The sequence below is a fragment of the Carcharhinus amblyrhynchos genome, chromosome 11, assembly GCF_965287045.1.
Source record: "Carcharhinus amblyrhynchos chromosome 11, sCarAmb.v2.hapA, whole genome shotgun sequence".
Taxonomy (NCBI): domain Eukaryota; kingdom Metazoa; phylum Chordata; class Chondrichthyes; order Carcharhiniformes; family Carcharhinidae; genus Carcharhinus; species Carcharhinus amblyrhynchos.
The window spans coordinates 50,051,346-50,067,986 of NC_137334.1; the positions used below are offsets into that span (position 1 = coordinate 50,051,346).

A 16,641-nucleotide genomic window follows, 5' to 3' on the forward strand; every position below is an offset into this window, starting at 1 on the left:
TCTGCCAAAACGCATTACCTCACTCTTCTGTTTATTAAATTGCATCTGCTACTTGTTTACCCTTCCTGCTATGAGTCCTGTGAAGACTGATAACTTTTGGAAAGATGTTCAGATTTTCAATGGCTGATGGAAGAATCACATAATAAAATTTCAAATTTTAAGACGTTAAATGTAATAAAAAACTGAAAGCAACATTATCTAAACACTATTCAGTAAGCAATTTATATTTTATTCTATAGAAAAGATTGATTTTTAATAATTAAAATGAGTTAGCTTTCTTTTGTCATTGGGAAAATGTTAGCGTCCATATAAAGGATGTAATAACAGAGCATTTAGAAATGCATGATATAATCAAGCAAAGTCAGAATGGCTCCATGAAGGGAAAATCATGCCTGACACTATATTAGAATTTTTTGAAGTGGTAACAAGCAGTATAAATAAGGAGGAACCAGTATATGTAACATCCTCAGATTTCCAAAATAACATTTGATAAGGTGCCACACAAAAGGCTACTTAATAAGATAAGAGCCTATGGTATTGGGAGTAATATATTAGCATGGATAAAAGCTTGATTAACTGATGGAAGACAGAGAGTTGGGATAAGAGGGGCATTTTCAGAATGGCAACCTTTTCAGGATGGAGTGTCACAGGAATCAGTGCTGGGGCCACAATTATTTACTATATATATGACTCGGATATGGGAAGTGAATGAACTACCACAACAAACTTGCCAAGCTTGCAGATGACACAAAAGAAGTAGGAAGGCAAGTGGTGTGGATGACACAGAGACTACAGAGGGATATAGACAGGCTAGGTGAGATGGAATATAATGTCAGAAAATGATGTATGTTGTTGGTATGTTGGTAGGAAGAATAAAGGAGCTGAATATTATTTAAATTGAGAAACACTACAGGAAATTGCAGCAGCACAGAGGGATTTGGGAGTTCATATGCAAGATCAGCAGGTAATAGGTAAGTCAAATGGAATGTTGACCATTATTTCAAAGGAAATGGAGTATAAAAATAGGGAATCTTGCTAAAATTGTACAAGACACTGGCTAGACCACACCTGAAATACTGTGAACAGTTTTGGTTCCCTTATTTGAGAAAAAATATATTGGCATTAGTGGCAGTCTAGAGAAGGTTGACTAAGTTGATCCCAGATATGGTGGGATTTTCTAATGAAGAGAGGTTAAGGAGATTGGGCCTGTACTCATTGGAATTTAAAAGAATGAGAGGCAACTTTGTTGAGACATAGGCCATGATTCTCCAGAAAAAGATCGAAGTGTTGCTGCTGGTAGAAAACCATGAGTGTTTCACGCAGGTGCTAGCAGCACTGCTGAGGTCACTTAACATATGTTAATGGTTCGTTTCTCCGTCCACATGAATTGCGCTGTTCCCGATTTCCCAGGTAAGTGATTTATTGGAATTGGGAAGCAACCCTGAGTCCTTGAAGAGCGGAAGCACCATATGAACACTCCCCACAACACTGCCTGTTACTGCAGACAAGAAGATGTCAGAAAGGAAAGAGCTCCAAGGTTCCTGCTCTTGGACTTGGACTGCATTCTGGATGCCCTGGAGCAGGCCCACACCCAATGTCCTCAAACCAGCCTGGAGGCAGTGAGGGAGGCTGTAAGCACCAGCAGCGTGACAAGGACTCTGACTTACAATGTCACAAGAAGATGGGCTGCAAGGGTGAGCAGCCACCTGTTTGCCCTGGCATCTCTTCCACCCTGACCTCTGGCCCCTCTTCATTCATCTTCCACCTTCATGCCACTCAACACTCTCCCAACCAGCATCTACCTCAGAGGGGCTCACCAACACCCTCCAGCAATGCCCCTCACAATCCCTCAATCCCTGGGGGCCATGCCCATAAATACAAATTGATGTAAACCCTCTCCACCATACCTGCCAGACAACTACTTCACAATGTCATCTTTATGTCCCTGCAGGCGAAGATCACCCATTGCTCTAGAGAGTAGCAGAAAACAAGCAGGGGGGATACCCAAGATTAGAATGCTTACCCACTTTGATGAGAGGGCAATGCACCTCATGGGGGAATCCTGTAACTAAGCCTTGGCAGACAGCAAGACTGGCATGCACCAAAGAAGTGGGAGTCCACTGCTCCTTTATGTTAGATATTTAAGTAGTTGCATGATCATGTTAAGAGGTCACATGACTTGATCATGAGACCATTAGATATTGTTATTTTGAATCTACATGTACAAACCATATATGTTCTTTTTATTTAAAACCAACAACCCCTAACAAAGTTAGGGCATTACAAAAAGAAAATTGGCAATGAGTCTGGATTTTGTTTGATGAGCACATTGATTAAAAATCCTAAATAGAAAAAAGAAATGTGTGGTCCTTGAACTCCGAATACTATAAGGCTAGGGAAAATCAACAACAGGATTAAAGATTGAAGTGCCAGTGAGGAAAGAAAAGGCGGAAAATATTTGCATTTCTTACTGGGGAAAAAATATAGGGCAGACTTGTCTAAGCTGCATGTTGCAATACATAGCTGCAGGGTGAGAGACTCACTGTGCACGTGAATAAGGGTGGATGCTGTCTATGTAGTTTCAAAATAGGGGATTTTTCTGGTCAGAGAAAGATGAGATTCCAGGCAGTATCTGGCATATTTAAAAATAAGTGATGCTTTGCTGTACAGCTGGGGTCACTTGAAAAAAGAACATCAAGTCAATGGTCTCCAGAGTAACAAAGGAGTACTGGCAAGATACCTAAAACATATATACTGAGCAGTCTCAAGCCACTGGTGCCTGCAAAAGAAATAGTGGATCAATTAGGATCAGTGGGCCTTTCCAATTAAGAAAATGAATCATGGAGTTCCTATACAGAGCAGTTTCAGTAATTTGTACGTGCAAACAAATTTGAAAACGAGTTGCTCGTACTAACTTTTGTCAGTACAATTGGGAGTAAAATCTTCAATTTGCTCAGCAGCTTGGTTCACCCAACAAAGCCAAGGACCGAAACTTATGATAACTTGACAAAGATCTTCATGGAGGAGGACGTGAATAATTTGCCAGGTGTTAGCGATGGAAAGGTGGTAGGACTGGAGGGTCTTAATGACATTACTGTTACTAGAGAGGCGGTGCTCGACAGACTGGAGGGGCTGATTGTGGACAAGTCCCCAGGACCGGATGGAATGCATCCGAGGGTTCTGAAAATGGCGGAGGTTATAGTGGATGCCTTGGTGGTTATTTTCCAGACGTTGCTGGATTCTGGGGAAGTGCCGGATGATTGGAAAACGGCTAATGTTACGCCGTTGTTTAAGAAGGGTGCCAGGCAAAAGGCGGGGAATTATAGGCCGGTTAGTTTAACGTCTGTGGTAGGTAAAATGTTAGAATCTGTCATTAAGGAGGAAATTGCGAGGCATCTTGAAGGGAATTGCTTGATAGAGCAGACGCAGCACGGTTTCATTAAAGGGAAGTCGTGTCTGACAAATTTACTGGAGTTCTATGAGGATGTGTCTAGGGCGGTGGATAGAGAGAGCCGGTGGATGTGGTCTTTCTAGATTTTCAGAAGGCGTTTGACAAAGTACCTCACAAGAGGTTATTGCAGAAGGTCAAGGGACATGGAGTTGGGGGTAGGGTGTTAGCGTGGATAGAGGATTGGTTGTCAAATAGGAGGCAGAGAGTGGAGGTCAACAGGTGCTATTCGGATTGGCGGATGGTGACTAGTGGAGTGCCCCAGGGGTCGGTGCTGGGGCCTCAGCTTTTTGCCATTTATATAGATGATCGGGAGGAGGGAACCGAGTGTAGGGTGTCGAAATTTGCTGATGACACCAAGATTGGGGGAACGGCAAATTGTGCGGAGGGTGTGGAGAGTCTGCAGAAGGATCTAGATAGGCTGGGCGAATGGGCCAGGAAATGGCAAATGGAATTTAATGTTGGCAAGTGTGAGGTGGTCCACTTTGGTAGGAAGAATGGTAGGAAGGACTATTACTTACGGGGCGAAAAACTGCAGCAGGCGATGATGCAGAGGGACCTCGGGGTCCTTGTGCATGAGTCGCAAAAACCCAGCTTGCAGGTGCAGCAGGTGGTCAGGAAGGCAAATGGGATGCTGGCCTTCATAGCGAGGGGGATTGAATATAAAAGTAGGGAGGTCTTGCTGCAGCTGTATGGGGCATTGGTGAGGCCGCAGCTGGAGTACTGTGTGCATTTTTGGGCGCCGCACCTGCGCAAAGATATTTTGGCCTTGGAGGGAGTGCAGAGGAGGTTTACTAGGCTGATACCGGAGTTGAGGGGGTTGAGCTATGAGGAGAGGCTGAATAAACTGGGCTTGTACTCGTTAGAGTTTAGAAGAATGAGGGGAGATCTCATTGAGACATATAAGATGATGAATGGGATGGATAGGATAGAGGTGGACAGACTCTTCCCGCTCAAAAAAGACAGTAGGACTAGGGGGCACAGCCTCAAGATAAAAGGGGGGCGGTTTAGAACGGAGTTGAGGAGGAACTTCTTCACTCAAAGGGTGGTGAATCTCTGGAATTCTCTGCCCGTTGAAGTGGTGGAGGCTGCCTCGCTAAATATTTTTAAGACGCGGGTTGATGGGTTTTTGATAAGAGAGGGGATTAAGGGTTATGGGGAGAGGGCGGGAAAGTGGAACTGAGCAGCGACAGATCAGCCATGATCTTATTGAATGGCGGGGCAGGCTCGAAGGGCTAGATGGCCTACTCCTGCTCCTATTTCTTATGTTCTTATGTTCTTATGTTTATCTTTCCAAAGCCACTGATCACTGTTAAACGGTTCAAGTTCCACCGAAGCAATCAAGTGGACGGTGAAAGCATTGCCCAGTTTGTGGCACCTTTAAAAAGGCTGGCATAATGTTCTCCTTGAGATTGTCTATGCTCTTCAAAATAAAGCTACCCAAAGAAGATTCCTTACTGAAAATGCTTTGACTTTAACAACAATAGCAATCACAGTGTCAATGCAATTGGCTGTGAATGAGGTTTCATAAATTGGTGCAGGAATGAAAATCCACAAGTTGGGAACTGCGAATAAGAAGTCAAAACAGCACCAAGCATGTCATAAATGTGTGAAAATGGGCCATTCAGTGAATGAATGCCAGGGCAAGGATAGTCAATGCAAGAATTGTGGCAAAATGGCTCACATTGCAAAAGAGTGTTGGGCTAGACCAGCTTTTCCTGAGAACAATATTCAGAAGAAGTATCTGTGTAACTTAAAGAACAAGTTGAATTCTACAAAAATATATATGGTTGAAAAGAATTACAACTGTGAACAACAGGATGTGCAGAAATATGATGAAGAGCTCCAATTGAATATCTTATCCGTACAAAGTGAATCACATAGACTCTGGGTGAATCCGAAGTTAAGTGAACTATCTATTAGGATGAAGGTTGATACTGGTGCTGCTGTAACTTTACTTCCTGAGACTACATACTAACAAAAGCTGAAGCATCTTCCTTTAAAACCAACTGAGTTGATTTTAAGACATACATGGAAGGGATTATGCCTTTAAAAGGTTACATCATGTTCAATGCAGAATTGAATGGACAAAGAAGACTTGCCTCTCCATGTGATTCATGGTAATTTTCCAGCTCTATTTGGGAGATCATGGTTGAAAAGATTAAACTTGACTGTCAACAGATTGGTCGATGCCAAAACAGACCTACAACACCTTCTGGATAAACACAAGAGTGTACTCGAAGAGACACTAGACTCAACGAAGAAAGTTCAAGTGAAACTCAAGATAAAGCCTGAAACAAAAACAGAAAATACTGGAAATTTCAGCAGGTCTAACAGCATCTTCCAGACTCAAAACATTGGCTCTATTCTCTCCCCACAGATGCAGTCAGACCTGCTGAGATTTTCCAGCATTTTCTGATTTTGTTTCAGTTTCTAGCATCCGTAGTATTTTGCTTTTATCAAGGTAAAACCTAATAGTCAACTAAAAAGTCTCAAAGCAAGAGTTGTGCCAGATGCAATTCATCCCAAGGTTGAAGAAGAATTAATACAACTTGTTAACACTGATGTGTTAGAGCTGGTTACAATGAGTGACAGGGCTACTCCAATTGTACCTGTCATGAAACCATATGGTTCAGTTCGTTTTTCTGGTGATTTTAAAAAACCATAAATCCAGATCAAGTGTGCAGATCAATATCCTCTTCCATTAATTGAAGATTTATTTGCTGGGTTATAAGGTAGGCAGAAATTCAGCAAGATTGATCTTCCACAAGCATATTTATAGATGAATGCAGCTTCTGAATCTCAACTATTGCTTACTATCATTACTCATAAAAGTCTTTTTCATTATAAAAAATTGCCTTTTCGAATAACATCCACACCAGCCCTATTTCAAACATCAATGGATCATATTTTAAGTGGATTCTCTGGTGTACAATGTTATCTGGATAATATTCTAATTACAGGCTCCAGTGGACAAGAGCACTTGAATTTTGTAATATTGCTTTTCAGATTATCATTGATTCTTAACTTCTACGTTTGGGCAATATAAAGGCATACCTTCATTAGCTGCAAGTCAATCATAAAGATGATCACTGATCTTATCTGCGCATATTTACAATATAAAGTATTGTCAATCAGAGTGCCATGCTAATGCAGTTGCATTGCCATGCTTACCTTTACCTATTGAGGAGATGCCACCAAGTAGTTTTGTTAATATTCTTTACTTCTTGCGAGTAGGTCATTTGCCTGTGACAGCTTCTCAAATTCAGAGAGATATCAGAAATGATTCCATGAAGAGGAAGGTGATGGATGTGATAGTGAAAGGAGCAGTAGCTGGAATGCATTGTACGCATCCATATTTGAGACCATATGCGTCAAGAAAGTTTGAGTTGACATCAAAGGTGGGTATCTATTGTGGGGGATCAGAGTGATCATTTCTCCCTGTCTGCTTAGAAGAGTTCTTGAACAACTACATGAAGGATGTCCTGATATAGTCCAGATGAAGGAAGTAGCAAATAGTTATTTTTGCTGGCCGGCTCCGGATGCTCATATCGAAGAAGAGGGACAGTGTTAATCCGGTTCACAAAAAAGAAATGCACCACTGTTGTCTCCTTTAGGCTCTCAGGAGTGGCTTAAAATGTCATGTCAATGATTACATATTGATTTTGCTGGTCACTTTGAGACTTACATGTTCTTAGTCATAATTGATGCACATTCAAAGTGGCCAGAAGTTATCATGAGATTTACTACATCTGAACAAGCCATTGAAACTTGACAAATGTTTTGCAAGATTTGGTAAACTGGAACAGATTGTTAGTGATAATGGTTCACAACTTACTTCACTAGAGTTTGAAGTATTAAAGTTAATGGTTTTCTGCACATAAATTCTACACATTACCATCCACAAACCAATATATTAGCTGAAAGATTCATACAATCTTTGAAACATTCTTCAAAACCTTCAAAATAACGAGGTTCAGTATCACATTGTGTGTATAGCTTTTTGGCATCTTATAGAAACACTATTCATGTGACTATCCAACGTTCACCTGCATTACAACTCTTAAAGAGAAAGTTGAGAATTATGTTGATTTGTTATTACCTCCAGAAGCTTCAAAGACAGAGCATCAACAACAATCTCAAATTACTAGACGAGATGTAAGGGGAAAATAACACTCATTTCAACAAGGAGATTGAAGTTTTAGCAAAAACGTATCTAATTTCTGATACAGTTCAAACTGAAGATGAACTAATTTGGTGATGCCATGCTGACCAATTGTTGTCATCTCAAAATGATTTCTTGGAATCATTGCCAGAAATATCAACTTCTTTAGCCCCTAGTATTGTGGAAACTACTACTGAAGACTTAGTTGAATCTGAGTTGCCTGATGATTGTGTCTATGCTACTATACATCATGAGAATGATGCAGAATAGTTCCAAGAGAAGAAGTGGCTGCAGAAGTTTCAAATCATACTTATAGGGTCAAGGACAGCCAATTTCCAGAATGCTGTATACAATCAAAGAGGAATAGACATCCTCCTGATTGTCTATCTTATTGACCATAGATAATGATTAATGATGCATGGTATTGTGTGCAGGTATTGTTGATCTTATGTATGACAACATGGTAATTTTTAGTCATGACACAGAAATAAAAGGGAAGGGATAAAATATATTTAAGTGGTTACATGATTGCTTTAAGAGCAAGTGACATGACTTGATCATGAGGGCATTGAATGTTTCATAAGCTCCTGTCTTAGTTTCGTTTTCTATTTGTGCAGAGGACATCTCATTCAATAAACCTTTTTGTGTTATTTTTAATCTTTGTTTGCAAACCATATCTTTCATTTTTGCCTTAATTCCACAATCCCTACTATAGTTAATCATTACAATCAAAATTGTCCTGTCTCAAGTGAGTTTCTTTTCTACCACCTGCTTGCCTTAGCCAAATGCTGACCCCCCATGTCCTTCGTCTTTCAGGATCTCCAGCCCATCTGGGGTCACTATCCCCCCCACAAGCCCCTTAGAGGACTCCACAGCACAACTGTGGGAAGGACACCGAGTTCTCGCCACTGCTTTCACCAGCACCATCAACCTGCACAGAGACACTTACCTCAGTGGGACATGTTAGTGAACAGGCTTCTGGGTAACTATCTGGAGTGCATCACATGGCTGCTGAAGCACTTCAAGCAGAGGCAGGAACATTCAAAGAGGTGGGCAATTGGAGGTCTCCAGGATCCCAGCAAACAGCTGTTTCAAAGCCAGATGTCAGACCTATGGAAAAGGTCTTCCCATCACTGGTAGAGATGCAAATATGGAACAAATCTTTCTTTACAGGAGCGGGCATCAGCGACTTTCCAGCAAATGCAAGGCCAACTGAAGTTATCTGGAAGCTTGCTTTTGCAGAAGATAGTGCTGGTATTGCATGTCACCCAGGCCGACACGGCAAGAGTGGCATCAGCAGTGGAAAGCCTCAGACAAGATGTCTGAGCCATGTCTAATGATGTACAAAGCTTGGCTCATTTTATGATATCCATGGCTGAGGCGCAAGATGGCAGGGCCCAGTCACATCATGACTTCAGTGCTGGTGAACATTGCTGAGGCACTCCAGAGCTTAAGTTATTCACACAGGTTCATGGCTGAGGGCACTGAGCACATTTCCCAGTTGCAGAGGACCATGGCTGAGGATTCTGCCACTATGGTTGAGACATTGGTGGATCTCCAGGGCTGGCAGCATCAGGTAACTCAGAGCCTTCTGGAGCTTACTCCAGCTGCGCCTTCATCCCATGGAGTAGTGGGAAGAGGAAGTGCTGGAGCGAATCCTGGGACCTTGCACCAAGGCAGTCTCTAGACCTTCGGTGTTCCCCTCTCCTGACACTCTCATGTCCTGGGCAGCAGGCAGACCACGGTGACTTGTGACCTGTGACACCTGAAAGGCCACCAGTGCTCTCCAGGTCCAGGCACTCCAGATGATGCCAGCCAAGGGGAGCACAGGCCAGAGGATGCAGAATGCAGGAAGCCGCCTCTAGCTCTGATGTGCTTTCTGGGGACACACCTAAAAGGTGTGAGAGGCCAGGAAAGTTAAGAAGGTAGAGGACCACTGAGTTGGCACAGGTGAAGGCACAGAAATGTAGTTAAGGAGAAAAGGCACTGATTGTAAAAACCAACAATTAAACATGTTTGCATCTCGAAACCAACATCCCTGTCACTGTTAATGTTTCCCTCGAGAGTAGGATCTCCTCCTCGAACCTTTGAAATTCCCACATGCCCTCCAGCTTCACCAACTTGACAGCCTATGAGACCAATCTCAGTCATCCTCGTATGGCAACCTTACCAGTTCATGAGGCCAGACCTAGTGGCATTTCTCCTTCCCCCCTTCCTTACCATGGCCCAGAAGAAAATGCTTCCATCTCACAGTCAGGCATGAGGTGAGAGGTGGGAGGTCAGTTGGGCTAACATCAGGGAGGCAGAAGTCAGATGTCATAAGATTCTGGGGAGCACTGCAGTTTCCCTCACAGTGAGTCATCATCACCCTCTTGTTGACACTATCATCTCAGGCCCATCACCCTAGTGTTATGTCAAATAGACACTTGGAGGTGGAGAGGGGGAGTACCGCTCGTAGGAAGGAGGAAGTGAAGCTGGAGCAATGTTCAGAGGTTGGTATTACGAGTGCAAGGGGGGATGGGGGGGTGTTCTGCAATGGTGGAGGGGGAAGAAGGGATTGGGCAAGGCAGGATTTAAGGATTACAGGGATGGGGCGGTTTGAGCTGCCTGACAAAGAGCCTCCTAGGTGAGTAATCTGGAGGCTATGAAGGCTTGCCTGGTCGTTTGGCCCTTTTAAACTCTGCCTGCCTCTATCCTCCATCTTCTGGAATGTTCTTAGGTTGCTCCTCAATGCCATCCTGGTCCTCCCCCTCCCCCGATAAATCCACATGCTCCTTATCCTCCTCCTCCATCATGTCACCCTGCTGCTGTGTCAGGTTGTGCAGGACACAGCATGCAATCACTATTCGCGATACCCTCTGGGGGCTTTATTGAAGTGCCCAACAGAGCAGTCCAGACAGTAGCCCTGTGCACTGCTCAGTGACATACCTGGTAGCAGAAACAGTCAGCCTCCCATCCTTGGACCCTCAAGTCCGTCTAACTCCCATTGTCATCCTGCATCTGAAAGTTGACCATTCTGCCTCCCAGCACAGCTTTGAAGAGCTGCTGCCCAAAACAGGTAGCTTACACAGTCACGGACACTGCTCCTTGGTGCCTCAGTGTCACTTATGGTTTTATCATCTGGGTGATTCCCATCATTAGTGCTGTTGCAAATTATTTTCCACTGAAAGTGGAAGGCCCTGTTTGCCCCCAAACCTCTTGGATCCATCAGTGCATTCAGGTGAGCCCTCACAATGCCTGGACCACGAGCCTCTAGCCTTGCCTATGACTGTCTCTTCCCCGAAGCCTTCCTTGCATATTGAGGATGAATTATCAATGATGATGGACAGTTGATAGGATGTTTAAGGCTAGCAGGAATGTAAGAGGGCAAAGGTTCTGTCTATACTGTGGATGGAAGACTGGTGCATGATCCGAATTGAACATCATGCCACCTTATTCCTAGCATTTTGCCACTCTCACAAGACAGCCACTGTAGGACCACTCACTTCAACAATGAACCACTATGTTCCCTCTCCACAACCCTCTCCTCCCCCAGCCTCCTACCTGGACTGTCATCGATACTGATTCATTTACAGGCCCTTTGCTGGAAAAGGTTTTAACACTCACAATCCTTTCTGCAAAAGTCAGGAGCATTATCCCACAGAGAGGGCTCTGTGGTCCTCATGCTGGGTTTCCTAGGGAGTCAAATGGGGGTGGGGTGGGGGAGCTGATAGAAAGACCAGTGTGCCTCTTTGTGTGAGCTATGGTCGATGCTTGTGTAGTGGAGATGCTAATATTGTGCTCTGTTGTCAGATGCTAAAGTTAAACCACAGCCTAAAGATGAATTTCACTGAGAGATGTGAGAAGAGTTGCCACTGGGTTAAAGACAAGTAGGATTACAAAGTTGTGATGCTTTCTAGTAAGGATCATTAATATTGTGCTCAAACAATGAGGCTGGACTGACCAGCTGCACTGATGAGAGACAGAGACCTCAAGCTTGATGGAACATGGACTGAGTGTTTCCAGTAGGAGATGCTTATTCTGACCTGGATTCTGTTGGCCAGAAACAGTTTGAGCTGCTATTGGGCCATCTCGTCTTTATGTAAACAAGACTCTTGTAATCCCCATTTGAGTTGTGATTCAAAGAAGGTCTAAGACAATACCTGGGGTTCAAGCAAGGATATCCCACATTTGGAAGGGAGTGCAAAAACTACAAGGAAGATTTCTGGTTTTACAAGCTGCATGGCTTTGTGAGTGACCAGGAGACTTCAAAGGTCTCACATGGGGCAGAGAAGCATCAACACTATTACCAGTAAGGCACATGAAACAAACATCTGAAGAATGATCTGCTTCTCTGTCATATCAACATGAGATGGCCCAGTCAGAGGATCCTCATTCCACCCGAGGTCATGCCCTTCCTTCCAGGACAAGCCTCCATATCCCAGTTCACTTGAGTGGTTCCCCCTCGATATACCAGAAGAATGTTTAAAAGGATACTGATCTCCTTGGTCCCCATTGGAGTCCAAGGTGCCTGGTCCCCACTTCTCAAAACCTGTACTGAATTTGCCTGCATGATATCCCACTAGGAAGGTGTGGGGGATGGTAGAGCATCCCAGGCAGCTGGCGAATTGGGATTCCAGCCTGTTAATGATATTTGGGTGGGAACCTGATCAGTGGACTTGAAATGATGGATACTGAGAGGTTGTGGGCATGGTAACTGACAGAGCTAGCATTTTCTCCATTTAAAATGCAGGGCCAGCTATCTTTATCATTCTGTTTACTTTTCCTTGTTCCCAGATTCTTGTAGACTGAACTGTATGTGATTTTCAAGAAAATCTTAAAAAGTCAATACTATAACATGTCCTTATAGCATATTCCCCTCTCAAAGCCCATCTCCATGGCAAGCTAAATCACATGGGCTTTATATCTAGGAAGAAATGCTGAATCTCTATCACTTAGATGCCCAACTCCATTCTATATTGGAAGTAAATAAACAGTTTAAAATATAACCAGTTACTAAACCTGACATGGTTTGTCATGATGTGGGAATGCCGGCGTTGGACTGGCGTAAGCACAGTAAAAAGTCTGTCAACACCAGGTTTTAGTCCAATCGATTTATTTGATAATACTCACGAGCTTTCGAGGGGACTGCCTCTTCGTCAGGTGAATGGAGAGTTCTGGCCTCAGACAGAGCATATAAAGCACAGACAGTTTAGAGATTACTGATTAGAATGCGAATCCTTACACCTAACCTGCTGTTCAAGACCTGAAGTGGCTGACAATGTGAGTGGAAGGAGCACTGATCACAGGTTACAGAGATGTGTATTGTCTCCAGACAGTACAGTAAGTGAGGTTTTGCAAACCCAGGCAAGTCACGGGGGTTACAGATAGTGCGACATGAACCCAAGATCCCTGTTGAGATCTTAAATCATAGATTATAGATCTTAGATCATAGATCATAGATCTTAGATTAGATCATTCTAATCAGTAATCTCTAAACTGTCTGTGCTTTATCTGCTCTGTCTGAGGCTAGAACTCTCCATTCACCTGACGAAGAGGCAGTCCCCTCGAAAGCTTGTGAGTATTATCAAATAAATCGGTTGGACTAAAACCTGGTGTTGTCAGACTTTTTACTATGGTTTGTCATGCCACCTCACTAAACCTGACCTGCCTATCTACCATCCGCACAGCTGGCCTTGTCATTGTTTACAGGCGTGAATAACTTATGCCTTCTTTCCAGTAAGACCACTTGGGCTCTCTTCAACCATTGGTAAGCAAGCCGCCAAAGCTTGTTATCAGACAGAATTAATCCTCTATTTTACCAGGAATTAAACAGGCAGTCCCAAAACATGACAATCATACAAACTTCATTGTTTTAACAATGCTGCTAGCCTTCCTTTGTCCTTTTGCAGTTGATTAGCATTATCCTCATTGTTTGCCACTTCCCTAAATTTGGTGTTATTGGAAAATTTTAAAAATGTGTTAGATAATCTAATATTCAAGTTGTTTACAGATAGTAGAAAAGGCAATAGTCCTACCACTGGTGCTTGTGGGGGAAGTGGTGTAGTGCTATTGTCAATGGACCAGTAATCCAGTGACCCAGGGAATATGCTCTTGCAGTTTGGATTTGAATCCTGCCCGACAGATGATGAAATTTGAATTCAATAAAAAAACCTGGAATTAAAAGTCTAACAATGACCATGGAACCATTGTGGATTGTTGTAAAAAAAAATCTGGTTCATTAGTGTCCTTTAGGGAAGGAAATCTACTGCCTTTACCTGGTCTGGCCACTCCAAACCCAGAGCAATGTGGCTGACTCTTAAATGCCCTCTGAGATGGCCATGCAAGCAACTCAGCTGCATCAAACTGCTACAAAGTCATTGTAAAAGGAATAAAACCAGACGGATCATACCACATCACCTAGGCACTGGAAATGACAAGATCCAGTCCTGTCAACTCTGCAAAGTTTTCCTTTCTAACATCTGGGAGTCTGTGCTAAAATTGGGAGAGCTTTCTTTCAGACCAGTCAAGATATGATCATACTCATGGAATTGTGTCTCAGAAATAAATCTCCCAGACATTACTACCATCACCATCCCACTGGTAAGACAGACACAGAAGAGGGAGGCGGCAGCATGCTGTATACAGTCAGGACCAAGTTGCCCCAGGAGTTCTCAATATCGACTGGTCTCATGGTCTTAGATCAAACATTGGCAAGAAAACTTACAGCAGTTACCATGTACCATCCCCTTTCAGCAGATGGATCGGCATTCCACCATGTTGAACACTATTTTTAAGGAATCACTGAGAGTGATGTAGAATGTACTCTGGGTGGGGACTTCAATATCCATCACCAAGAGTGGAAAGGTGGTACCACCACAGGCTGAGCTGGCTGAGTTTTGAAGGACACAGCTGCTAGACTGGGTCTGTGGCAGGTGGTGTGGTAACCAACAAAAGGACAAAACATTTTTGACCTCATATTCACTAATCTGCCTATTGTAGATACAGCTGTCCATGACAGTATCTGTAGGGGTGACCACCCCACAATCCCTCTGGAGTTTAAGTCCAGTTTTTACATTGAGGTAACCCTTTATTGTACTGTGTGCCACTACCTCCATGCTAACTGGGGTAGACTTTGAACTGATCTAATAACTCATGACTGGGAATCCATGAGGCGCTGTGGGCCATTAGTAGCAGCAGAATGGTACTCATCCACAATCTATTATCTTGTGGCTCTGCATATCCCCCACTCTACCATTACCACCAAATCAGAAATCAACCCTGGTTCAATGAAGAGCGTAAGAGGGCACGCCAGGAGCAGCACTAAGCATATCTAGAAATGAAGTGTCAACCTGAGGAAGCTACAACAGTTCTACCTGCGTGCCAAACAGCAACTAATAGAAGCAAATCCACAACCAATAGATCAGATCTAAGTTCTGTGGTTCTGGCACATCAAGTCCTGAATGGTGGTGGACAATTAAATAATTCACCAGAGGAGGAGGAGGCTCCACAAACATTCCCATCCTCAATGATGGAGGAGCCCAACACATGTCTGCAAAAGACAAGGCTTCACACCAATGTTCAGCAGAATTGACAAGTTCCATCCACAAAGCAAGGTAAGTCTAATCACTGGCATCTTGCACCATAAAGAAGCCAAAAACCCTTGCAAAGAATGCTTGCACTGTCTGCAGCTCTCTGGCAACAGAGAATGTATTCCACTCTCTTGGAATACAGACCTTCACCTCAGTGATCTTCCTTGTAGATGGTGGAAATATTATTGGCTCCAAACTGATGTCATATCACTGTTACATACTAATTAACATCACCTCTGCCTGCTTTGCATACTCATGGTGGACCTTCTTCCATGTCCAGTAATGTCTTTAACAAAACAGCATCCGAGACAGTTCACCTAAAATACGTGCATGTCACCAATATCATTTTGGAGATAAAATGGCACTCTTACAGCTGAAATATCATGCACCAGGAAGACAAATTTCATGTCAACTGCCTCGGGATAAGGATTCAACCATTTTGAATTGATATGAGGAGAAATTTCTTCACTTAGAGAATCTTTAGATTCTCTATCCCAGAGGAGTGTGGGTGCACAGCTATACGGTATATTCAGAGACTGATCAATTTTGAACATTAAGGAAATGAAGGGATATGGAAATATGGTAGAGCCAAAATAGAAGATCTGCCATGGTCCTACTGAATTGCAGAGCAGTCTTAAGGGCAATAAAAGTTTCTTATATTTTAACTAAAAAAATGAATTAAATTAACTTTAGTTTGAATAGAAAATATCTTCAATTTTCTTTACCAACCAAGTGAAAAAAGCATACATCATAAAGTATTTTGATTGATTATGTGCAGGGCAGCATTTTATATTTATGTTATTTCTGCAGTTACTTTCGAAATCTGTCAAATGGAGGATACCGTCCGGGCAGATCAAGAGAGGAGAGATCATCATCCCTGCCCCCCTGCAAACCAACACTTACACCTGGTTTATTAAGGGCCTTACATGCACAAGTAAGTATTATGTATGTACGTATCAAACTATGGTGCAAAAAAAACTATAAAGTAGGCCTTGTAACATAAACACTGGAGAACTCTATTATAGGTGTGCACTGTCCCACAGTCAGAACCTAGACTGCTTAACCAGGTTCCACCCCGGGAGGAGCAAGATGCACCCCAAATCCCCGATATATATATATCACACCCCTCCCTCTTTAATCTAAAACTCCTACAACTAAATCATATGTACATACCATGGAGAAACATAACTACACACACTGGTGAATACGCTGCACAGAGCATTGCAAACTACTATAGTCTCCCATGTTAAGTCCGTTCAGACAGTTCACATGGACATGTGGGGTAGGAATTCACAGCCTCGCTCATCCTGAAAGCATAAAATCCCACCTGAGGTCAACGGGCCTTCCCATTGTCCATGCCTTATCCACTCCAATTCCCGTGGTGGGCGGGGTGGTAAAATTCCGGCCAATGAGTTTATCGGGGGATAGGGGATTTGTATAGGCTGCTTCCTTGTTTC

General features: G+C 43.1%; 1 protein-coding gene across 1 annotated transcript in view; it reads left to right on the forward strand.

Annotated features, from left to right (window-relative positions):
• The window catches only part of LOC145350124 (ropporin-1-like), a 35,847-nt gene that overhangs the window by 1,727 nt on the left and 17,479 nt on the right, over positions 1–16,641 (forward strand). Inside the window, exon 2 of the mRNA XM_080199059.1 lies at positions 15,995–16,118. Within this exon, the coding sequence (XP_080055185.1) occupies positions 15,995–16,118 (124 nt within the window). The remainder of the gene's footprint in view (positions 1–15,994; positions 16,119–16,641) is intronic.